This window comes from Coregonus lavaretus (assembly GCF_964263955.1).
Source record: "Coregonus lavaretus genome assembly, chromosome: 19".
Taxonomy (NCBI): domain Eukaryota; kingdom Metazoa; phylum Chordata; class Actinopteri; order Salmoniformes; family Salmonidae; genus Coregonus; species Coregonus lavaretus.
In genome coordinates, this window is record NC_140006.1 from 27,430,917 (window position 1) to 27,457,194 (window position 26,278).

General features: G+C 39.4%; 1 protein-coding gene across 1 annotated transcript; it reads left to right on the forward strand.

The window, feature by feature from the left end:
• Positions 1 to 1,850: 1,850 nt before the first annotated feature.
• On the forward strand, positions 1,851 to 9,032 carry LOC311146258 (G-protein coupled receptor 54-like; the record flags this gene model as incomplete). The annotated part of the gene is made up of 5 exons (XM_084182756.1): positions 1,851 to 2,082; positions 3,317 to 3,441; positions 7,905 to 8,040; positions 8,150 to 8,388; positions 8,637 to 9,032. The coding sequence occupies 5 exons, from the start codon at positions 1,851 to 1,853 to the stop codon at positions 9,030 to 9,032; spliced, it is 1,128 nt and encodes a 375-aa protein (XP_084038882.1).
• Between the last annotated feature and the right edge of the window lie 17,246 nt (positions 9,033 to 26,278).

Below are 26,278 nucleotides of genomic sequence, written 5' to 3' on the forward strand. Positions count from 1 at the left end.
TTCTCTCGTTAACACAGGTGAGAGTGTTGACGAGGACAAGGCTGGAGATCACTCTGATTGAGTTTGAATAACAGACTGGAAGCTTTGAAAGGAGGGTGGTGCTTGAAATCATTGTTCTTCCTCTGTTAACCATGGTTACCTGCAAGGAAACATGTGCCGTCATCATTGCTTTGCACAAAAAGGGCTTCACAGGCAAGGATATTGCTGCTAGTAAGATTGCACCTAAATCAACCATTTATCGGATCATCAAGAACTTCAAGGAGAGAGGTTCAGTTGTTGTGAAGAAGGCGTCAGGGCGCCCAAGAAAGTCCAGCAAGCGCCAGGACCGTCTCCTAAAGTTGATTCAGCTGCGGGATCGGGGCACCACCAGTGCAGAGCTTTCTCAGGAATGGCAGCAGGCAGGTGTGAGTGCATCTGCACGCACAGTGAGGCGAAGACTTTTGGAGGATGGCCTGGTGTCAAGAAGGGCAGCAAAGAAGCCACTTCTCTCCAGGAAAAACATCAGGGACAGACTGATTTTCTGCAAAAGGTACAGGGATTGGATTGAATTTCTGAGGACTGGGGTAAAGTCATTTTCTCTGATGAATACCCTTTCCGATTGTTTGGGGCATCCGGAAAACACCTTGTCCGGAGAAGACAAGGTGAGCGCTACCATCAATCCTGTGTCATGCCAACAGTAAAGCATCCTGAGACCATTCATGTGTGGGGTTGCTTCTCAGCCAAGGGAGTGGGCTCACTCACAATTTTGCCTAAGAACACAGCCATGAATAAAGAATGATACCAACACATCCTCCGAGAGCAACTTCTCCCAACCATCCAAGAACAGTTTGGTGACAACCAATGCCTTTTCCAGCATGATGGAGCACCTTGCCATAAGGCAAAAGTGATAACTAAGTCGCTCGGGGAACAGAAAATCGAAATTTTGGTCCATGGCCAGGAAACTCCCCAGACCTTAATCCCATTGAGAACTTGTGGTCGATCCTCAAGAGGCGGGTGGACAAACAAAAACCCACAAATTCTGACAAACTCCAAGCATTGATTATGCAAGAATGGGCTGCCATCAGTCAGGATGTGGCCCAGAAGTTAATTGACAGTATGCCAGGGCGGATTGCAGAGGTCTTGAAAAAGAAGGGTCAACACTGCAAATATTGACTCTTTGCATAAACTTAATGTAATTGTCAATAAAAGCCTTTTACACTTCTGGAATGCTTGTAATTATACTTCAGTATACCATAGTAACATCTGACAAAAATATCTCATAACATTGAAGCAGCAAACTTTGTGAAGACCAATACTTGTGTCATTCTCAAAACTTTTGACCACAACTGTACATTAAATAGTACCTGGAACAATAATAAAAAGAACTGCTTACATAGAGTATCCATGAGTATAAACACAGAATATGACCAATTCTGTATGATAAGGCAGCGTCTGACTGCATTGAAAGCAGAGGGTATGAGGTACCAAATTCCAGATAGGGAAAATGTTGCTAGGAGACCTGACATCAGCTATTTATTCCACAATCAGGCAGTATCCCACGTGTGTCCCTGCTCAATATAAAGCCAACGGGATCTCGTCCTTGAGTAGAAGTAGTTTAGGAGGCAGCTTTTGCAACAGGGTTTGAAAAGTGTGAGCTCAACAGAAGTCTACCCTACTGTCAGACCCATTCTAACCATAGAAAGATCCAAGAACTCATCACCACCTGAACCATTATTCACTTGATCATGACTCCCCAATGTTATCTGGACAGATATCAATTTCCTTCTCAGTAGTTAAAAGGGATTTATTATACACAAGTTATCAACCCAAGGCTACATTTGAAGAACTTTGCCTTCTTTTCACACATCGGGATGTTCCCTCCAGACGTGTGGAATTCTACGGACCTGATGTGGTTCAATGCGTCTGAGTTGAATGCTTCTCTGGAGGATTCGGAGGAGGGGGACCACCCGTTCCTGACGGACGCCTGGCTGGTGCCTCTCTTCTTCGCCCTCATCATGCTGGTGGGGCTCATCGGGAACTCGCTGGTCATCTATGTCATCTCCATACACAGGCAGATGAGGACGGCCACCAACTTCTACATAGGTGAGCAAGACCAAGGGGTTTCCCTTACAGTTACAAAGGGTTTTCCACTTATAATACAGTCACTGAACCTCATTGTTATTGTGGATTGTCATGAACTGGGAAGAAACTTGTTCTTTGTGTGTGACTGTTACAGTCAATCTTATGTAAAGTATGTGGTCCAGAGAAATTGTTTCCACTGTAAATTAGGACTAATGACTGTATTTGTCTTTTTATGATGGCTGTACATTGTGGATATATTGTGGATAGTAACCTTATCCATTCTGTCTGTAGAATGCACCTATACAGTACAGTATATATACTGTAGCCTATACTAACAAACAACATATTGAAGGGATCATGTTTCTAAACTAAATAACAGCTCTTGTTTGACATTGGAAATGCATGTATGGAGTGGAGATGTGCAGAATCAATGGATTTTGAAATATTATGGATTGACCATGAAGGTGGACAGCAAATATCTCTGTGCTTATAAATAACAATGATGGTATCAGTGTGTGTGTGTGTGTGTTTCAAATGACTGACTGATATCTCCCTGGGCGGCTACACTGGAGCCTGTTTTTAATATTTAATAATATTTGTTTACTACTTCCACTTCCTGTGGACAACAGCCCAAATGTATTCTCTCACCTCTCAGTTGTTGCTATAAATGATGTAAGTCCATTCAAAAGAGAGCACCATTTTAGACTTTTGGTCCAACTGTGATACAATAAATCTATTTTATTACAACTATACAACTATTCTGAAAGTAACATAAGTCCTATTGTGGCAGATGTCCTCACTATACCTCTGCAGGTCCTGTCCAACTCTATTAATAAGACCTCTTCTCCATGTCAGTGAAACAGTAATATCTCCCATCATTTCAAAATGAAATACTGCAGTATCTTGTGATAAATTTCTCTCACATGTTCCATTCAATCCCCCCCAATGTGTATTTATCTTTCTGAATTTTGTTAAATCAATTGGCTCTTTGAAAAATGTATGCACTCACTAACTGTAAGTCGCTCTGGATAAGAGCGTCTGCTAAATGACTAAAATGACTAAAATGTCAAATGTAAATGTAAGCCCATGCCAAAATACACTGATTTGGTGACATGCCTTTGAATTTTATAAAGCAAGTAATTTATTCAAATGATTAGCTTTGACTCACAGGTTCAAATGGTTATTTTATGTTGCAAAAGTTTGTTCATCAGAAAGAAATGAATGAGTTCCCTCCTAACTGAGCTTATTTCCACAGCTAACCTGGCTGCCACAGACATCATCTTCCTGGTGTGTTGTGTCCCATTCACAGCCACTCTCTACCCGCTCCCTGGATGGATATTTGGGGACTTCATGTGTAAATTTGTTGCTTTTCTACAACAGGTAAATCATTTGAATAAAACACATTGCCTCTGGTCACAGACTTCTATCAGTTTTTTATATTTTTATATTAACGATGGCTTTTCTCACCACAATGTAATTTGGGTATCATTGCCCTCAAATGGGCCCATGAGGTACTGTCTTGTCCTATTAGTCTGAAAAACTGTTCTGGTGCCTGGTTGTACCCAATTAAATTACGTAACTGCAATATTCAATATTCAATATTGCAGTGTCATTTAATTTATCCAGTAGAGGGGAGAGGTTCATGATCATTTTTCAACAATGTATGAGCAACATTGTATTTTGAAATGCAACTTGAGGACCAATATGTGTACTTTTCATATTAAAACAATCCGTTTGAAACTCCCAATAAATCAAAATTCAAGGCTTATCTGAGAATCATTCACTGTGGCCCTACTCCATTTGGAGAGAGATCACATTGGTTAAGACTGAATGGTTATGACTCATGACATGTAAGGGATTTATGCAAGTGAATGATGAATCACTGTCTATATAAATAATGTCCTTTTTCCATAATTTTTTTTTGAAACAATCAGTCCATCAGGCTTCTTGCGATTAACCACAGCTTCAAGCAGGTTCGCAAGATTAAAACTAACCTGTTGGGTTGGCAAATGACTAAAGCTCTGAGCATACTGTAGATGGACTCATAGAGTAGGCTCCAATCTCAGATGTCATCCAATCGCAGTTTTCAATTTCACCACAGTAAGGAGAGAGATGAATACTGTCAGCACACTGCACAATTTGTCTCTAGACAAGTTCAGTGAAATGCCTTTCTTGCAAGCTTTTTCCCATCAGTGCACTAAGTCAATCAAAGTAGCCAGTAAGTCAATCAAAAATGCCTTTAAATGCATAGTGCAAGGTGCAAAAATAGAATGATGAGAGAGCAAGGCAGAAGAGAGGTTTCAGTATCATGCAGCATGCTATAGTCAGAGCTCTCTCATTTTCACCACATGAACCATCAGCCACCAGGGGGATCCTGTGAGCTTTGATAATACACTATGTCAATACCACACATCTTCTCAGTAAACCATGGCTTTCACTGACCTTGGCATTAGTCGGTTATTTAGCCACAGGATGTGATCAACACATTTCATTGTCACTGAACTCCATATAACTGAACTGAACTCCATTGAAACAGGACTTGCCATTTGAAATCTATCTGAAATGTGTCAATTTAAAGCACGATTCCCCAACTGCTTAAAAAATAAATAAAATAATTGTTGGACATAAAAGACTAGAAATTACAGGAAATCAGCTCCAAGTATTCCCACGTGATTGTATACAAATCGTTGTGTTTTAGTCAAATATTATACCTGTTTGGGCTTCTTGTGGTCAATTTGCAGTCTACAAATTATTTGTCATTATGTTCCAGACCCCCGACCATCCACTTAAGAAAAAATTGACCCGCAGCTGAATCTAGTTGAAAATCCCAGATTCAAAAGAAAATTCCACTCAAAAACTATCTTTTGGTATTTGTCCCTAAATGTTTTGCATGTCAGCAATCAAGTTTTCAAGATTTGGAAGAGTATTAGGGCCAAGTAAATTATTATTTTTATTTTTATCTATGGGTAAAAAAAATAATCAAAAAATGAAAAGTTATTCTCGAAGTATTTAAAGTTTTTAAAGTACTATATGTGCCCCAAAACATTATCCAACTACCACCACCCATTAACATGTATTTATTTTTTCTCTTCACTTGGCCATAATAATTCTGTATCAAGATCTAGAACTTTCAAAATACAGAACGCATCATACGGTGACACTTTCTGTATTTTGAAAGTTCTATATCTTAAAACTTGAATGCTGAAATGCAAAACATTTTGGGACTGTATCAATAGTGGACCAATGAAACAAATACCAAAAGATACAGTGGCTTGCGAAAGTATTAACCCCCCTTGGCATTTTTCCTATTTTGTTGCCTTACAACCTGGAATTAAAATTTATTTTTGGGGGGTTTGTATCATTTGATTTACACATTTGATATATGCCTACCACTTTCAAGATGCAAAATATTTTTTGTTGTGAAACAAACAAGAAATAAGACAAAAAAAACAGAAAACTTGAGCGTGCATAGCTATTCACCCCCCTAAAAGTCAATACTTTGTAGAGCCATCTTTTGCAGCAATTACAGCTGCAAGTCTATTGGGGTATGTCTCTATAAGCTTGGCACATCTAGCCACTGGGATTTTTGCCCATTCTTCAAGGCAAAACTGCTCCAGCTCCTTTAAGTTGGATGGGTTCCGCTGGTGTACAGCAATCTTTAAGTCATACCACAGATTCTCAATTGGATTGAGGTCTGGGATTTGACTAGGCCATTCCAAGACATTTAAATGTTTCCCCTTAAACCACTCGAGTGTTGCTTTAGCAGTATGCTTAGGGTCATTGTCCTGCTGGAAGGTGAACCTCCATCCCAGTCTCAAATCTCTGGAAGACTGAAACAGGTTTCCCTAAAGAATTTCCCTGTATTTAGCGCCATCCATCAATCCTTCAATTTTGACCAGTTTCCCTGCCGATAAAAACATGGGGATGGTGTTCTCGGGGTGATGAGAGGTGTTGGGTTTGCACCAGACATAGCATTTTCCTTGATGGCCAAAAAGCTCAATTTTAGTTTCATCTGACCAGAGTACCTTCTTCCATATGTTTGGGGAGTCTCCCACATGCCTTTTGGCAAACAACAAACGTGTTTGCTTATTTTTTTCTTTAAGCAATGGCTTTTTTCTGGCCACTCTTCCGTAAAGCCCAGCTCTGTGGAGTGTACGGCTTAAAGTGGTCCTATGGACAGATACTCCAATCTCCGCTGTGGAGCTTTGCAGCTCCTTCAGGGTTATCTTTGGTCTCTTTGTTGCCTCTCTGATTAATGCCCTCCTTGCCTGGTCCATGAGTTTTGGTGGGCGGCCTTCTCTTGGCAGGTTTGTTGTGGTGCCATATTCTTTCCATTTTTTAATAATGGATTTAATGGTGCTCCGTGGGATGTTCAACGTTTCGGATATTTTTTTTATAACCCAACCCTGATCTGTGCATCTCCACAATTGTTTGGAGAGCTCCTTGGTCTTCATGGTGCCGCTTGCTTGGTGGTGCCCCTTGCTTAGTGGTGTTGCAGACTCTGGGTCCTTTCAGAACAGGTGTATATATACTGAGATCATGTGACAGATCATGTGACACTTAGATTGCACACAGGTGGACTTTATTTAACTAATTATGTGACTTCTGAAGGTAATTGGTTGCACCAGATCTTATTTAGGGGCTTCATAGCAAAAGGGGTGAATACATATGCACGCACCACTTTTCCGTGATTTATTTTTTAGAATGTATTGAAAAAAAAAAAAAAAAACATTTCACTTCACCAATTTGGACTATTTTGTGTATGTCCATTACATGAAATCCATTTAAATTACAGGTTGTAATGCAACAAAATAGGAAAAACGCCAAGGGGGATGAATACTTTTGCAAGGCACTGTAGTTTTTGAGTGGTATTGTCCTTTAAGGAGTGACAAACATAATGTCACATTACATTTAATAAAGAAATGACATAGTTGCAAATGCAGTCTCATGTGAAGGTTCGAAAATAACTGATGCTCAACAAAACTTCTACACAGATTCTGGTCCTCTGTTTAGATTTTTATTTTCATCAAAAGTACCAACTCTCTCTATGATGTATCTTTTTGGTAGACTCATTGATAACTCACTCCCCCACATATGCAAATATCACTGCTGCTGTACAGTGTGTAAATGGGAGGATTCATTAAATCAAACTTTGCGAACCCATTTTAATATCAGTTGTAATTCTTAGCCCTTTTGTGTTAATATGTTTTAATATTTTCTTAAATCCTTTTTACATGTTCAACCTACACGCAGTGCTTCTCTTTGTTCAAGAGACTCATGCATTCTGTCCCTACATTATGACAAGAGTAGAGCACTTGTCTTCGGATCAATGATGTACACCTGGTCAGGCTCTCTTTTGCACTTCAGTCAGAGACAAGGGCGTTGGATAGATCTCAAGTAGTGTAGTTACTGAACTGGGTCACAAATCCTACTCTCCAACGACATTATGTTGTTTAGAACCTGCTTATCTGTTATCACAGATGGTAACCAACTTTCAGGGGCATCAGGCAACCATTAGCATTTTTTTTATGGGGAAATTATTTCAAAATGCATTATGTGTGAAAGAAACTATATGGTTTATACTTTTATCCTAGAAATTGAAAAAAGTTATGGGCATGACACCTAACCCAGGAGGATGAATTAATAATGATTTGTCTTTCTAAAGTTACATTTTCTCATTACGCTCATCATTTTCATTACTTCCCAGTGTGATGGCAGGCAAGTGCCATTTATTTGAATTTACATGAATTTTACAGCATGTCTCTGATGTAAAATTCTTAATATTGTTTCACCTGTGAACAACCCAGAATGAAAGTCATTATTTTGTTCTTCTTTTTTCTTAGGTGACTGTTCAGGCTACTTGCATCACCCTCACTGCCATGAGTTGGGATCGCTGCTATGTCACAGTGTACCCTCTAAAGTCCCTACGCCATCGCACTCCACGAGTCGCCATGATTGTTAGCATCTGTATATGGATCGGTAAGTCACATGCTACCATGCCTGAACCAATTACAAACAATGGATTTCGGCTCAAAGTCTACATTTTCTATAAAGATAAACTAATTCAATGTTTTTCTCTTTTTTAAAGGTTCCTTCCTTCTATCCACCCCGATCTTCATGTATCAGAGGATTGAGGAGGGTTACTGGTATGGACCGAGACACTACTGCATGGAGAGGTTTCCTTCTAAAACCCAGGAGAGGGCTTTCATCCTGTACCAGTTCATAGCTGCCTACCTGCTACCTGTCATTACCATCTCATTCTGCTACACATTCATGCTGAAGAGGTTGGGCCAGCCGTCAGTGGAGCCAGTAGACAATAATTACCAGGTATGGAGAGACTATTACTTTGGGTGTTCCTTTATGACTTAGTTTACAACATAAATAGGTGTGCTTATTTGTCATGGTTACACAATGAAAGCATGAGTTCATATTTGGATCCCTTCCAATTTGCAGGTATACTACAGTATGTCTATAAAGACCCTCAGCCTGTGGCCATGTTTTGAACTACATACAGTATAAGTAATTTCGAAGCCCGTCACAGTAGTAGTGAGTTAACTTCAACATTTCTACTATAGGTCCACCTGTTGTCAGAGAGGACCATCACTCTGAGGAGTAAGATCTCCAAGATGGTGGTGGTGATTGTCCTCCTATTCACCATATGCTGGGGGCCTATCCAACTCTTCGCCCTGTTCCAGTCCTTCTACCCCAACTACAGGGTCAACTACGCTACCTATAAGATCAAGACGTGGGCTAACTGCATGTCCTACGCTAACTCCTCCATCAACCCAATCATTTACGGCTTCATGGGAGCCAGTTTCCGCAAGTCCTTCAAGAAGACTTTCCCCTTCCTGTTCAAACACAAAGTGAGAGACAGCAGTGTCACGTCGCGCACGGTTAATGCAGAAATCAAGTTAGTTGCTGCAGAGGAAGGCAACAACGATGGGAAATTAAATGAGCCATGGGCTGAGTGAGCTGCTGGGGGGCAAAGCTGCTGGGGATTCAGTTCACATTGGCACACAAACAGAAAAACACATGATAGACTGCTGCGAATGCACACTGCTCAACATACACTGCTGTGTACTCACACTTTTCAGAAGGCAAAGACCCCCTGGTGGAAGCAGTTGTTTGTTTGCAATTCTACAAAAGCTGACTGATCCTGCTTTATTCTGATATCACAGACTTGAAAGGACATTCAAGAAATAAAAAAAAGTTCACCACAAAGGCAGAATGATCACAATAATATGAAAATAATACAATTAAAACAAAAAAAGTTATTGGAAGTCAAATACATGATGTGAAATCTAATTGACACTATGGTTATATGAGCAGTCCAAGGTGACCTCAAAATGGGGTTGAGGCCATTTTGTTATCAGATGTACACATATTGTTAACACGTTGTTAACAAGTAATTATCAGTAACCCATCTCAAAGCTGTGAAGTGATTGCACCCGATTGATATATTTTTTCAATGGAGAGATTTATGATGGTAGCTAGGAATTTACATGAATGGCGTTACAAACCGCTCAGGAGTTAAATTCCAGGCCAGTTGAATGGGTGTACAGCCAAGAGTGATGTGTAGAAGCTTGCTCAGGTAGGGGCATAGTCAATGAGGCGTGGTGAGTGTTTACTTTACTACTATGTTCCAGACACACACGTACACCTCCCTTTACACACAGCACACAGGTGGCGGGGGCCAGGCCCTATCATACTTTCACTGGCCAATCCTTACAACCCTTACATTCCCACAGCATTATCTTCTGTGACTTATAGTCACCCGATCGTTCCCATTTCCTCTGACAGCGATACTGTAAAAAAGGACACAATCTGTGACTGACTTGTCCTAACAGTGCCTCCTCCCAATGTGCCGTGACTGTCTGTTCTTGTTTGAATTGCGGATCGAAACATCTGTACTGTTGGAAGTGTCTGGCACCATTTTGGCATTGAGTTGAAAAGTTGACTTGAAAAAATAAGAAGATAAACAGAACTAAAGCCCTTGGAAACAACGGAAAACTGTGAACAGATTTAGATTGAATTCTGTACAGAATTGTTTACTGCATACACACTTGAATGCAGTTTAGTCCATGTTTGATTGTACCTCTCTCTGTGAAAATATGTATTGTCTTTAGGCATTACAGATGTCTGTACATTTTGTTTTGGTAATCACTCCACTTATTAAGTGTTTTAGAAAAGCCTTTATTATAGACTTTCCCTACAGTATTTACACCATCTTTATTACACACAAACTGTATATTGATAATACCCTAGGGTCTATGTAACATTCCCTGTATTGTAAATGCCTAACTACTGTAGGCCTACATGAATATGTACAGTACTGTGGATTTAACCACTGTATTTGATTATACATTTACTTTTAAACTTTTTTGTGTGTAACCAGAAATGTGAAAAGCACATATAGTTGACTTTGTTACTAACACAGAATTGTACATTATTATAAAAACATCTCCTTTTCAAGTGTCCCCCCAAAAATAAAAAATAAAATAATAATAATAATTTGTAATATGGCAACTACTGTCTAATCATAATAATACTACTAATAATAAAATAATAATACTAATAATATATACATACATATTTACAAATGTCTGTTTGTTCTTAACATTTGAAAAAGGGCTTTCTTAAATTCACTGTGTGATTTAAATGCCCTGATTGCTATAGGTAAATTATTCCATTCAGTTGGGCCTTTGTATCTGAAAGATCTTGCTCCAACCTCATGATGTACCCTTTGAATATGTAATTGCTACTGTTGTCGAAAGGAGTAGTGTGAGTCTTGTAAAGTTAGGTGTTCCTACAGGGAAATGTAAGCTGATACATTGAAAAATAAATAGGTATCAATGCAGTTTCTTCTGTTTGGGAGTGACAGACAATTTAGTGATTCATACATTGTGCAATGATGTGTCTTTTAATGGCATCCAAGAATGAATCTGCAAAGATTGTTATAAATCTAATTCACAAGGTAAGGTCTTGGTTGTGTTTTGATAGATGATGTTGCCATAGTCTAGAATAGGAAGCAGCAGTTGTTTTTTAAGGTCTTTCTAATGGATACAGTAAAACAATTATTGTGTAGTAACCCAAGCTTATAGTTAATTGTTTTTCTAATATAATCAATGTGCTTTCCAAAAGATAATTCAGAATCTATCTTCAAACACAGATATTTCAAGCATTGGTCCATCACTTGCATGAATTTTGAAATTGCCAGCTGTGAAGTTTATTATTTGCCGTCAACCAAACAGCATGATATAGGACTTTGTTTTATTTAAAACCAAATTATTTGCTAGAAACCATTTTTGTAAAGTGTTAAAATCATCTTGGAGAGTTGCTTGTATCTGGAAAATATTTTAACCTGATGTGTAGAGCGCTGTATCATCAGCGTATAAGTGAACATGTGTATTCTGACGAATTAGAAACAATTCATTTATGAATATAGAGGAAAGGGGGGCCAATACTGAGCCTTGAGGTGCACCTTTAGGTAGCATGTTGTACAGCAAATACAAACAAGCAGAAGATAATGTACTGTAGCTTTAACACTGTTACCTGTTAATTTGTTGCCCATAGTTTGCAACTTTGCATACAGTATACTGTACATAATAAAATTGATTTCTGTGTGTATTTTATTGCAAGATAACCAATGGAAGCTTTCCCTGGGCCTATTTGTAACAGACCCAATATGTTCTTATGTCTGGCTAGATTTGATTATATACCGCATCAAAACCATTAAAAGAGATAGGTACTGAACAGAAACCTGCAGACAATGTAAGACTGACATAAGCAACCAACGAAATGGCAACCAACTGACTGAAAAGGTCACACGTTTCCGCTTGACCTGACTACCTTGATAGCATTGTTACGTGCCCATTTTGGCCTTGCAGTCCTCTCATTGATAATTGTTATACTGTTCAGTGACTTTATTATATCATAGGTAAAACATAGTGTATGTACTGCAGCTCCCCAGTAAGACAGCCCACCAATATCTCATGACTGATTTGTGATCAGTTCCACTATGACTCGACAAGGAGGCACATTCAGAGGGGTTGGGTTAAATGCGGAAGACACATTTCAGTTGAATGCATTCAGTTATAGAACTGACTAGGTATCCCCTTTCCCTTTCTTTAGTCTTCATATAAGAAGAGAAAACACTCAATTTAAAAAGTATACACCAAGCACTCTCCCTACTTGCTCACACAAGTTTTCAGCATTCTTTTAGGCTGACAGACCGTTTGGCTACTCTCAAATGCTTGCTTACGAGCCCCTTCCTAATGACGCAGATTTTAAATAAAGAAAAATACAAATAGTAACACAAGAGGAATAAAATACACAAGAATGGAGCTATATGCAGGAAATACCAATACCAGATCAATGTGCAGGGGTAAGAGGTATTTCCGGTAGATATGTACATGAAGGCTGGGTAAAGTGACTAGGCATCAGGATAGATAATACGAGTAAAATAGAGAACAGAGTAGAGAACAGAGTAGCAGCAGCATATGAGTGTAAAAGTGTGTGTATGTGTGTGTGTGTGTGTGTGTGTGTGTGTGTGTGTGTATTTGTGTTGTGTCAGTATGCGTGTGTGTGTGTGTGTGTGTGTGTGTGTGTGTGTGTGTGTGTGTGTGTGTGTGTGTGTGTGTGTGTGTGTGTGTGTGTGTGTGTGTGTGTGCGTGCGTGCGTATGTAGTGTATGTGAATGTGAATGTGTGTGGGTTTTGTGTGAGAGTGTCAGTGTAGTGTGTGTATATAGTGTGTATACATAGTCTTGTGAGTGTGCATAGAGTCAGTGCAAGATAGGGCCAGTGCAGATAGTCCGGGTAACCATTTAATTAACTACTTAGCTTTAACCGTTCGATGGGGAAATAGAACCCAGCATAACAGGTGTCATTTTTGGTATGTCAACAACAAAATAGGTGAAATAAAAATATATATATCTAAGAATGTGATTTGGAAGAATGTGTGATTCCCACAGGAAATTAAACTAAGGATAAGAAGAGGAATAGTGAAAATGGGTGGAGAGTAGTCATCTCCCTGAGGATCAAAGAACTGAGGGAAGCAGTTCTGGTCTGACAGCAATAGCCAGTAGCCTAAATGAGATTGGTTGGGAAAGTGTTTTTGATGTCAAACTGTGACAGGTATTGTACTCCCTGCTAGCGATGCATGTTCAATAGACAGGACTACAGTATAATTTCCACCCATACCATTCCACCAACTGGGCACACACTGTTTTAATAACATTAAGTTGAACCAATGTGGAATGGACGTTGAATTGACGTCTGTGCCCAGTGGGAAGCCTCACTGTGTGTGTTCTGCAGCGATAAAAATAAAGAGACATTCAAGTCATTCTAAGTAAACACTGACAGAGTAATGCAGGTGGGAAGATGAAACTCTTGTTGATGATGACAGTGGTGCTGTTCAGGGGCAAAATTATGATGATTTTGCATTGAAAATATTGATCTTGTTGCTATGGGGACTCCACAGCAAACAGTTCTTCTAAATATACACTACCAGTCAAAAGTTTTAGAACGCTTACTCATTCAAGGGTTTTTCTTTATTTTTACTATTTTCTACATTGTAGAATAATAGTGAAGACATTAAAACTATGAAATAACACATATGGAATCATGTAGTAACCAAAAAAGTGCTAAACAAATCAAAATATATTTAAATTTGAGATTCTTCAAATAGCCACCCTTTGCCTTGATGACAGCTTTGCACACTCTTGGCATTCTCTCAACCAGATTCATGAGGTAGTCACCTGGAATGCATTTCAATTAACAGGTGTGCCTTCTTAAAAGTTAATTTGTGGAATTTCTTTCCTTCTTAATGCGTTTGAGCCAATCAGTTGTGTTGTGACAAGGTAGGGGGGGTATAAAGAAGATAGCCCTATTTGGTAAAAGACCAAGTCCATATTATAGCAAGAACAGCTCAAATAAGTTACCAGCCTCAGAAATTACTGCCCAAAAAATTGCTTCACAGAGTTCAAGTAACAGACACATCTCAACGTCAACTGTTCAGAGGAGTCTGTGTGAATCAGGCCATCATGGCCGAATTGCTGCAAAGAACCCACTACTAAAGGACACCAATAAGAAGAAGAGACTTGCTTGGGCCAAGAAACACAAGCAATGGACAATAGACCGGTCTGGAGTCCAAATTTGAGATTTTTGGTTCCAACCGCCGTGTCTTTGTGAGACGCGGTGTGGGTGAACGGATAATCTCTGCATGTGTATTTCCCACCGTAAAGCATGTAGGAGGAGATGTTATGGTGTGGGGGTACTTTGCTGGTGACACTGTCTGTGAATTATTTAGAATTCAAGGCACACTTAACCAGCATGGCTACCACAACATTCTGCAGTGATACGGCATCCCATCTGGTTTGGGCTTATCATTTGTTTTTCAACTGGACAATGACCCAACACACCTCCAGGCTGTGTAAGGGCTATTTTACCAAGGAGAGTGATGGAGTACTGCATCATATGACCTGGCCTCCACAACCCCCCGACCTCAACCCAATTGAGATTTTGGGATGAGTCGGACCACAGAGTGAAGGAAAAGCAGCCAACAAGTGCTCAGCATATGTGGGATCTCCTTCAAGACTGTTGGAAAAGCATTCCAGGTGAAGCTGGTTGAGAGAATGCCAAGAGTGTGCAATGCTGTCATCAAGGCAAAGGGAGGCTATTTGAAGAATCTCAAATGTAAAATATATTTGTTTAACACTGTTTTGGTTACTACATGATTTCATATGAGTTATTTCATAGTTTTGATGTCTTCACTATTATTCTACAATGTAGACAATAGTACAAATAAAGAAAAACCCTTGAATGAGTAGGTGTTCTAAAACGTTTGACTGGTAGTGTATTTGTGACTTGTTTCAGGAAACTAGGCGTATGTCACGCGACACTACTTCACAGGAGAGCCATTTGAACGTAAACTTTTTTTTAAATCAAAATGCGTTTTTTGGCAGAAATGCCTTCTGGAATGTGAACTTTCATGTGCCTTAATAACAAACTTGTATGCCATCTGTAAATACGAATAAAATTGTTAAATTACGAGCCTAGTTGGTTTAGCCACACATTTTGTGGATGGACAAACAGTGTGTTTATCATTTACCGGGCAAACAAATGTCAACGCACTCATGTAATCAACCATCTAAAATAAATCAATAAAGATTCAGATAATAAATGGCTCAAAGTGTGACACTGGAGTAGAAATACCATGAAATGAAACGATGCTGACAGCAATCCGAGACAATAGCCATTTTTGTGCCGCTAATAGATTTCCTGGTTTTGTGTCTAGACGATTACCCAGAACTCTATGGCATAGCTACACTACGTGTACTGTAGGAACATTGGCAGATACACCTGAGAATGTGATTGTAAGTAGTGGATTGACCCGTTCTACTCTGGATATTATGGCATTTCCCAGAAGCCTTTGTTGTTACTGACTACAGTCAAAACATCAGTCAAAGTACACTTTGTGCAAGCATTACCCTTGGCACTCTACAATGGCAATTGGGCATATTTATATTTAATGACATGTGAACTAGGTCCTTAAGAGAGAGATATCCTCATTCAGGGTGACAGACGGACCATGAACTTTGGGGAAAATAAGTTAATTGTCCTCTTTCCTGGGGCTTCCTGAGGAGGGAGGCAGAGAGCCAAAGTAACTTTGGGACAGAGCCCAGTGTTGAACAGCAGTAAATCACTTGGAGAAATAATAGGCGAAAAATGACCTGCTGAGGAGGCTAATCCACCGTAGAGAAAAACACACGTTTTATTCATGTTTTTTGTGTTTTTAAAAGAGAGTTGGCTCATCTTGGGGACTGGCTCTAACTGGGAGAGAGACAGACAGTGCTGAGAGGACTTGTGTGGATATCACTCACTGCTGCTGTGCTGGCCCTAAAACCCACATCAGACTGATAGGGCCCCAGTTGGATCGGGGGCCCTGTGTCATGCTCCTACTGTTCCTACTGTTTTTAGCACAAAAATTGTGGTTTGCTTTTTATTTTCCTGACCACCCTCTTTCTCAAACAGCAGACGGCAAATACGTCGTCTAACGGAGAGGAAAAATATTGTCAGACTCAGCGCTGGAAAGAGGTAAGGCAGCGCTGCAACACAAAGAGCCCATTCTAACGGTGTGGGTGCCCCTCCACCCTGCGTCACAGTCAGAACACAGGCAGGAAACCAGTGTGCCTCTGGCACTGTGCGGGCCAGGCGGTGGAGGGCAGGGTGGGATGTCTGGGGGCCCCTGGCTGGCTGCTGGCTGCAGCAGACTTAATGAAACTCTATAGTGAGGTCGTTTCAAAATAAACTCACCCGGCCATGTGGACATAAACAGAACAATGTATATATTGTTGTTTTTATTTCTCCTGTTTATTTGGGCTGAAATTAATATTGTGCCCCGAAATATGAGCTGGACTCCATTGGGGCATTGCGTCTGTTAGCTCCTACACATGCCTGCTGAGTACTGGCCTATTAAAATTGTGGTTAGAGCCTTTCTGGTCTGATTAGCGCCATCATTGTTATTACCAGTGGTAGTAAATGTACGCTGGTGTGACCAAGCTAATGAACCGACTGGGGGAAGTGTGAAATGTGAATAGTGCTGGTCGTATCATGCCAATCGCTGACCCTGTTAGTTTCTTCCTCTGCGACTTTGTCAGTGGCTCAGTGTTTGGGGCTCATTGCCTTACCTTACTGTGTGTTTGCAGCCCGGAGGTGGGCTGCCAAGCCACCTGGAGCAGGTATTATTAATGTGGGTGCCAAGAGACACTTAAAGTGCAGCCGCTCTGTCTAGCACAAACACGCCTGTCTGGGTGGAGATCACACACGGACAACTGCCTGACACACACACCGACGGCTCAGCCAGGGAGTCGGGCAGTGACGTTCCAACAACAGAATAGGGAGAGATCTTGCTACCCTGTGTGTGTGACACTCCTGAAAAACACCCCTCATCACTCTCTCCACTTGTTCTTTCATGTTTCAAATAGGGAGAGAACCACTGGAATGAAGGGCCGTGTTCAATTCACCTGGGAGGTGCCACAGCATCAACCGGATGCATCACCTTCACTTACAATCCAACAATGAACTTGGCTGGCCATTCTCTGTACGGACTAACACTACCTCTCAGAACATGCTGAGATTTGAACAAAGGATGATAGGAGCATTTTGAATGAAAAACAATTACTGTAGAGTGGACTGTAGTGTATGTCAGACTAGACGCCCACAGAGAATAAAGTGAGTTTTTTTTGTTGGGTAGTTATATGTCCGAGTTAATTAAGAGGCTGGTATACGGTACCAATAATTATCTGGAGTCTAACTCTGAAATGACCCAGACCCAAACCCACTGACTAGGCCCCAATAGTGTTGCACTGTTGACTTGGATAGATTACGACATTTTCATCCCCAGGTGGTTAATATTTTTCTCCTTTCTCAAGTGTGGTACAAGTCTTTGGGTGTGTCCCAAATGGTACCCTATTCCCTTTATAGTACAATACATTTGACCAGAGGCAATTGGGCCCTGGTCAAAAGTAATGAGCTATATAGATAATAAGGTGCCATTTGGGATGCAATCTTTGACTTCCTGGTGCCGTACAGTAACAAATCACTGAACATAGGACAGTTTTTCCTAAAATGGAAAACATGGCACTGTCCAGGAAATGAGATAATTCTATATTTGGTAATGATTCAAGATGTTATGACATGAATTTGGAGGTTTATTCAATATACCATGCAATTTATATTTGTACAGCTGCAAATTGTAGACACAATCGTTTAATTTGATACTTCCCCACGTGTCAAGAGAGATTGGAATGCCAATTTAATAATCGCTCAAGCAAATAAATAAATTTTTGAAGCAATGTAAAAATGGAAGACATAATTAAATTGTGCAAGTAATGAAAGTGTGCTTGAATGTAACTTCATACCTTCTACTTGCTTACACAAACAATATAAATGAAAACGCTTTTAGTGTGATATCTGCCACAACCCAATCAAATTCTTTATTACTGTATTAAAGTATAAAAAGAAATACTTTATTTTTGTCAAACAAGATATAATTTATTGCTACAATGTAGCACAGCAGATTGTTCTAGTTAATTGCTTTGTATTGAAGATCTCTAGGCCTATATTGTATTAAAGAGCATGTAATTCCCTTTCTTTTCAAAACCTAATAAAATAAAATAATGAAATGTATACAACTGAATTTCATGACAAATAAATACCACACAAAAATAGAAAAGTATCAAAATCCTTTTAGACAATTAATCACAAATTATGTGTAATGACAAGAGCCACTGTTAAAAACATAACTAAAAAAATCCATATATCCATATATATATATATATATATATATATACAGTGGGGGGGAAAAGTATTTAGTCAGCCACCAATTGTGCAAGTTCTCCCACTTAAAAAGATGAGAGAGGCCTGTAATTTTCATCATAGGTACACGTCAACTATGACAGACAAAATTAGAAAAGAAAATCCAGAAAATCACATTGTAGGATTTTTAATGAATTTATTTGCAAATTATGGTGGAAAATAAGTATTTGGTCAATAACAAAAGTTTCTCAATACTTTGTTATATACCCTTTGTTGGCAATGACACAGGTCAAACGTTTTCTGTAAGTCTTCACAAGGTTTTCACACACTGTTGCTGGTATTTTGGCCCATTCCTCCATGCAGATCTCCTCTAGAGAAGTGATGTTTTGGGGCGGACTTTCAACTCCCTCCAAAGATTTTCTATGGGGTTGAGATCTGGAGACTGGCTAGGCCACTCCAGGACCTTGAAATGCTTCTTACGAAGCCACTCCTTCGTTGCCCGGGCGGTGTGTTTTGGATCATTGTCATGCTCAAAGACCCAGCCACATTTCATCTTCAATGCCCTTGCTGATGGAAGGAGGTTTTCACTCAAAATCTCACGATACATGGCCCCATTCATTATTTCCTTTACATGGATCAGTCGTCCTGGTCCCTTTGCAGAAAAACAGCCCCAAAGCATGATGTTTCCACCCCCATGCTTCACAGTAGGTATTGTGTTCTTTGGATGCAACTCAGCATTCTTTGTCCTCCAAACACGACGAGTTGAGTTTTTACCAAAAAGTTCTATTTTGGTTTCATCTGACCATATGACATTCTCCCAATCCTCTTCTGGATCATCCAAATGCACTCTAGCAAACTTCAGACGGGCCTGGACATGTACTGGCTTAAGCAGGGGGACACGTCTGGCACTGCAGGATTTGAGTCCCTGGCGGCGTAGTGTGTTACTGATGGTAGGCTTTGTTACTTTGGTCCCAGCTCTCTGCAGGTCATTCACTAGGTCCCCCCGTGTGGTTCTGGGATTTTTGCTCACTGTTCTTGTGATCATTTTGACCCCACGGGGTGAGATCTTGCGTGGAGCCCCAGATCGAGGGAGATTATCAGTGATCTTGTATGTCTTCCATTTCCTAATAATTGCTCCCACAGTTGATTTCTTCAAACCAAGCTGCTTACCTATTGCAGATTCAGTCTTCCCAGCCTGGTGCAGGTCTACAATTTTGTTTGTGGTGTCCTTTGACAGCTCTTTGGTCTTGGCCATAGTGGAGTTTGGAGTGTGACTGTTTGAGGTTGTGGACAGGTGTCTTTTATACTGATAACAAGTTCAAACAGGTGCCATTAATACAGGTAACGAGTGGAGGACAGAGGAGCCTCTTAAAGAAGAAGTTACAGGTCTGTGAGAGCCAGAAATCTTGCTTGTTTGTAGGTGACCAAATACTTATTTTCCACCATAATTTGCAAATAAATTCATTAAAAATCCTACAATGTGATTTTCTGGAAAAAAAATTCTCAATTTGTCTGTCATAGTTGACGTGTACCTATGATGAAAATTACAGGCTCTCATCTTTTTAAATGGGAGAACTTGCACAATTGGTGGCTGACTAAATACTTTTTTTCCCCACTGTATATATATTTATTTAGTTCTGAATGAATAATTGATTTATTAAATATGCTAATGGTGAGGCATTTTGATGCGTTTCTAGCATTGAGCAGGCAGGCTTTCCACACATCTACAGCATTATTCTTCACCACTGTACCATGTCATAAAGTCATTACACAAAACATAACGTAATAAAACAAGCTACTGCCATGTTCCAACAGCCCGGTCGTTTCATGGAAATAACAAAACTGTTCAGACTGAGACAAGCAACACATAAACATTCCTGCTAATGTGAAAGAATGGAACCAGTTAAAATGTGTACCTTAAAGTGCTCTGCTTTATTCTTGCATTTGAAATCTGTTAAAAACAGTGCAGTATGAGTGATAAGCGAGTGAGTTAATTAACTCAGTAAGAGGTAGGCCTACAAACTAATGGTAAAACAGTAGTGGGGTTGTTCCACGAATAGAGTGCCTTTTGCATCCCTTTGAATTCTAAAAGCCTGTTATATTAAATTAAGTGCCCTTTAATATAAACCACATGGGGAATTCCATAAATCAGATTTTTAATTTGAATAAACGCTTGGTAAAATGCCAAAATTATGCATTTTGACATGTCCCTCTGTCAACCTTGTGTCACTTCTAGGAAGATTTCAACCCACTTAATCCAAACATTTACCCAAGTTTCACCATAATTGTAAAACCCTAGTTATTTTGCTGCTTTGACAAAGTAATTTCTGAAGATTGTTATTTATTTCATGTGATTAGTGATTCATTTACATCTTTCCATCATTTTAAGGTCAACCCTGTTACGTGATTTGAACTCTCGTTTTAATATGGTGCAACTATTCCTTCGAATAACTTAGAATTTTTCAATTAAAATTATTATATAAAATTCTTGCTACCAGTAGAATGTTATTTGTATGGGGGATACAATCTTCCCAGCTCTGCAGATTTGGCTGTGAAGAGACAGAATCATTAGATCATTTGTTTTGGTACTGTCCATTTGTAGCTTGTTTCTGGACACAGGTCCAGGAATGGCTGAAGGATTGCAATATTTGCATGGAGTTGACCCTGCAGATAGCACTACTGGGTGATCTGAAAAGTCATAGTCAATCGATCAATAATATAATAATACTTTTAGCAAAGATGTTTATTTTCAATTCACAAACTGTAAAAACAATGAGAATAGAAAGGTTCAGAACTTTTGTAAAACATCACAGTACAGTTGAAAAAGATATGGCAAATAGAAATCCAATATGGATGGTGTTAAGAGATAGATGGGAGGTGTTGAATGGAGCTGAAGGATGGGACTAATAACAACAACTAATAACAACAAGATAACTAGTGTAAGACATGCTGTGTCCATAGTATATAGGTTATATATTGTGAGCTTTTGCGAAAGAGCACAGTTAGAAAGATATGGCATATAGAAGCATACCAGATGGACATCATGAAAATGATCGGAGGAAGTTCAGGAGTAAAAACAAACAAAATATAATTAGTGACTGTGTCCATAAAATGTATATAGTATGTATAAGCATGAAGTAGCGGCCTAAGCATTGTTGTTCACTAGTTTACTCCAATTAGGGAGGGGATGGTGGGGTTGGAAAGTAATAAAGGGAAATATATATTTCTTTAAGGATATGTATGTATATATGTATGTATGTGTACATTTTTCTACATTTTACATTTTAGCAGACGCTCTTATCCAGAGCGACTTACAGTTAGTGAGTGCAAACAATAATTTTTACTTTTTCATACTGGCACCCCGTGGGAATCGAACCCACAACCCTGGCGTTGCAAACACCATGCTCAACCAACTGAGTTACATCCCTAATGGCCATTCCCTCCCCTATATATATATATATATGCGAGAGATTTTTTTTTAGAAAAAAACATATGGGGGATTGGAAGTGATGCAGACAATTACATTGATGGAAGTTACAATCTATCTGCAATATTAAAGCTGAACTACCCCCCAAAAAATTAAAATAAAACATATATATATAAAAAAATAAAAATACAAAAACTATTCCTTTAAAAAAACATTTCTTCAAAAGAAACATTGAACATCTAATAGTCAAATCGTAGTATAAAAGCAGGTGAGCTGGTTCTACTCCTTTTGGCCATATTCTGGTGTTTTTTGGCGAAAGACTGAGTGGGTTAAGCGTAACACGTCAACCCTGTTACCCATAGATAGAAAGGCTTGAAATATTTAAGCAATTTCATTTTTTTGTGAAGCTTGCATTCAATTGCCACTCCCTGTTGCACACAACCTTCTATTCCCCCTGTCACGAGGGGATTCATGGCTAATTTAAGATGAAATCATCAACCCTGTTTTGATCAAGACTGTTATGATCAAGCCTGTTACTTTATTTGGCACTTAATAGGCACTTACTATAGTATTTCTATTTTATTTAACCTTGTGAGATGGGAAAACATGTTTTTATATTAAGTTAAACATGTGCCCTTTATGAGAGAATGAAAAGAATTGGTGAAATTCAACATTTAAAAAATTATTTTTTACCAATTTACTCTTCTCAAAAGGCAACAAATTGGTGGAACAACCCAGTGGACAAAGAAAAGACAACCTGATTGCATCTGAAATCTGTACAATGGAAAAACTATCATTCAATACACCAAATGTACAGCCAAGCAAGTCCATTTTCGGGCTTGTGTTTGTGTGTATAGCCACAACAAGTCAAAAGGTTACTCAGTACAAATAATTTACATGTTGGGGTGGATTCAATCCAGTTTGATGGAAATTGTTATCTTCTTTAATACGAGGATGGAAATAAAATAAGATTATAGCCTATTGCAAAGTCCCCTTTCTATGGAGTCATTCATTATAATTTCTGAGCATGGATTACATCTTGAGCACCCAGTATGTGGGAGGAAGACGGCTTAATTGCTGAACAGAGACAGGAGCGCCACTTTAACCTGAACGCAAAGCCTGTTTATTCAGTCAACACACTTATTCATAATTATTGTTCAAGAGTGAAATCGTAAAATGTTAAGATGCCAAAGCGGTTTACGTTTAATGACTTGAATAGCACTGCGCTTCTCATGCAAATGACAATACAATTCTGAGAGGGGTTTATTTTCTGCTGGAAAGACGAGAAGGCACTGCAGTCTCTCCTTCAAAACATTGTCACCCAAAACATTCTTCAACCTTTCCTTGACAACTCACTTCACCCAGACTGAGACCTGGAGCAGGCATGGAAACACAGTATATGGGCAATTACATGATATCAATTATCTCTGGTTTCAGAAACACTGGAAAACAAGATTATCTATATCTCTCTCTCTCCGCTTTTCTTCACCTTGAGCGCTACAGAGCGTCACTCTTCATTTGAGCCCTTATTTATTGGCCATTACCAAACAAGCCCCCTGGAATAGCAGAGTGGTCACACCAGTCCACTTCGTTTTTAATCTTCCTGTGTGACTCACGGCAGCATTGTGGCTCAACAAGTGCCTCATTACCAGCTACATGTTGACATATACGTCCTGCTTCAAATGGACCTTTATTTTACTACTCACAGTGTAGCTGGTACAGGACTAGGGTTTTCTCTCTCTCAATTGGAATAGATCTGTCACTTTACAAATGTTTCATAAAAACCCCAATGGCAACTTAACCTCCATGTTCCAAATTCATTTGAATTTGTGTTTTTGCGTATGGTCGCTTTAATGATGGTGGTGGTGGTGGTGGTAGAGGCAGAGGCGGAGGGGGAAGCATATCCATTGGCACTAAAGGAAGATCCTAGCAGGCCTCAGCCCTGTGCTGTGAGTCATTCACCTTGAACAAGAACATAGCTGATCACTGAGTCACCATGGGTTACACCCCTCCAACATAGCCCCAGCCCAGTCACACAACCAGTTCTCTCTCTAACAGGCTCCTCTCCCTCACAGTCACATGCCCAAGCTGCCCCACTCCATGTTAGAAAATCAAGAAAATCAATGGCCTTTTAGTGGAATCATAAGCTACCGTATCATTCAATATTATATTCTGAGTGTATTTTAAGTTCCAAATATAATAGAAAGCCAGGTTGTAATTCTAGACCGCATACTGCAAATGCAAACACACTGCAAATGCAATTGCAAATGCAAAACAGGTTTCTGTATCATTTTAACATTTTAAAATGTTACCTTTATTTAACTAGGCAAATCAGTTAAGAACAAATTCTTATTTACAATGACGGCCTACACCGGCCAAACCCGGACGACGCTGGGCCAATTGTGCGCCGCCCTATGGGACTCCCAATCACGGCCGGTTTTGATACAGCCTGGAATCGAACCAGGAGGTCTGTAGTGACGCCTCAAGGACCACTGCGCCACTCGGGAGCCCAATCATTGGACACTTATGATTGGAGGCATGCAATTTCTGATCAAATCCATAATGTACTGTATGTACTGTACACCTGCCACTAGGCCTATATATCAGGATTCCAATAGAAATGGCATATTGACGTTGTTTGCGTTAGCAATTTCGATTTGTAATGCAGCCAACATCTAGGCCTATATAGGTACTGAGCTGTTTCTCGTAGAGCTTCTTTGCTACAGTAATTGAAGTTATCACCTGGACTCAATACATACAGTACAGTATCTGATTGCAATGTGTGGAGACACATATCAGTCTTGAATCACATTCTGATTTCTATCTGAATACACAAATAGAAATACTGCAAACAACTTAAAACCTTACATGAACCGCCTGCCCTGTCAAACACTCAGCTTTAAATGCCAACCAGAGTTTTGAAAATAATAATATTCAAAATTGCTTTTTGGATGTCCCTGTCGAGATGCAGCCATCGAGTCATTACAGCACTTCCTACTAACTGTACTCAGATCCAAGTTCAACAAGATGCCTTCATACTGTATAAAACAATGAATTTAAATTATTGTGATTTGGATGGATTTGTTTTTTTACTTGGAAACTCCAGCAGGTCTTTTCTTTGACATCTCTGTGGAGCAATATGAGCACCAGACCCACAAGACATTGAAACAACGCCATCCTGAACCAAGTTTTCCACATGATGGATGTGGCTATTCCAGTAAGAGACTGGCATCACTCACATCTTTTCCATTTTACAGACTTCGAGGAACTAAGGAGGGAGAGAAATGCAATGAAGTGATTTAAGGGTGTGGACAACGGGTGATAAATGTGTTTTTAAGTCACTAACTGTCGCTCCTATTAATTAGTCTCTTTAGTTTTACTGAAAATATTGTCTGACAAAATAATGACACTTCTGTTATATAAATCAATACATTTGCTAGACCTTTGTAAAACCCATTTGACAGATGTAATACATTGAAGCTGAATACAACATTAGGATAGCTGTTTAGCAAAGCGTGAGCTCATGTAATAACTGTTGGCTTTGGTATTCCACAAGGAATTTTGATATTTAAAAATATCAATAGAGGACAATGTGGCTCTTTGTGATATTTTTTAATTTAGAGATCACATGCTTGTAAATCATCAAGCCTGGGTAACCTACTTACTAAAGCAGGACATCATTTTTTCCATAAGAGCCGTGTTTTCTGTGCCAAAGACCCCAAATTGAGGTCTGACCAGAAGTTTCCTCTGCTTAGTTGAACTCTGTAACGCGCTGCACGTGAATGATTCTGGGAACTATTATAGTGTCTGAGTAGCACGAGGCTAGGATGAGGAGTTAGCACTACCAAGTAAGTAACTTCCTCCTTTGTGTTACAAGCTCTGAGATACAGAATCACTATGTGGCACATGGCTTTTACCTGGTGTACTTTGTGGTATTATACCAGCCTGCAACAGTTCAGTCAACGTCAAACAGAATTTAGCATTGACATGCCAGTTTGTGGAGTTAAAAATATATATATTATCATGAGAATCATGGTAAAGGGAAAAGTAAAAGGGATACCTAGTCAGTTGCACACCTGAATGCATTCAACTGAAATGTGTCTCCGCATTTGACCCAAAACCTCTGAATCAGAGAGCTGCCTTACAGTTTTTTCCAACTGCTTACACACAAAATCTTTTCATGTCACACGATTTTTGAAACTTCTCACTCAAAGTGCAAAACTACACACCAAATCTCCAAAACCATAAGCTATTTCTCAGCCTTTGACTCAGTTGTCAATTGCATAAAACACTTTTTTCAAAACACTACACACAATTCTCTACCTAAAACACAAAAATCTAACAGGAAGTGACTTGCTTTCCTTTTCCAAACACAACCAATCAAAATGCTACACTTATTCACCAGGTCAAACACACTCTCCTCGAATGTTCAAACACTAATTGCTTTACTGATCACTAACCAATCACTGCTT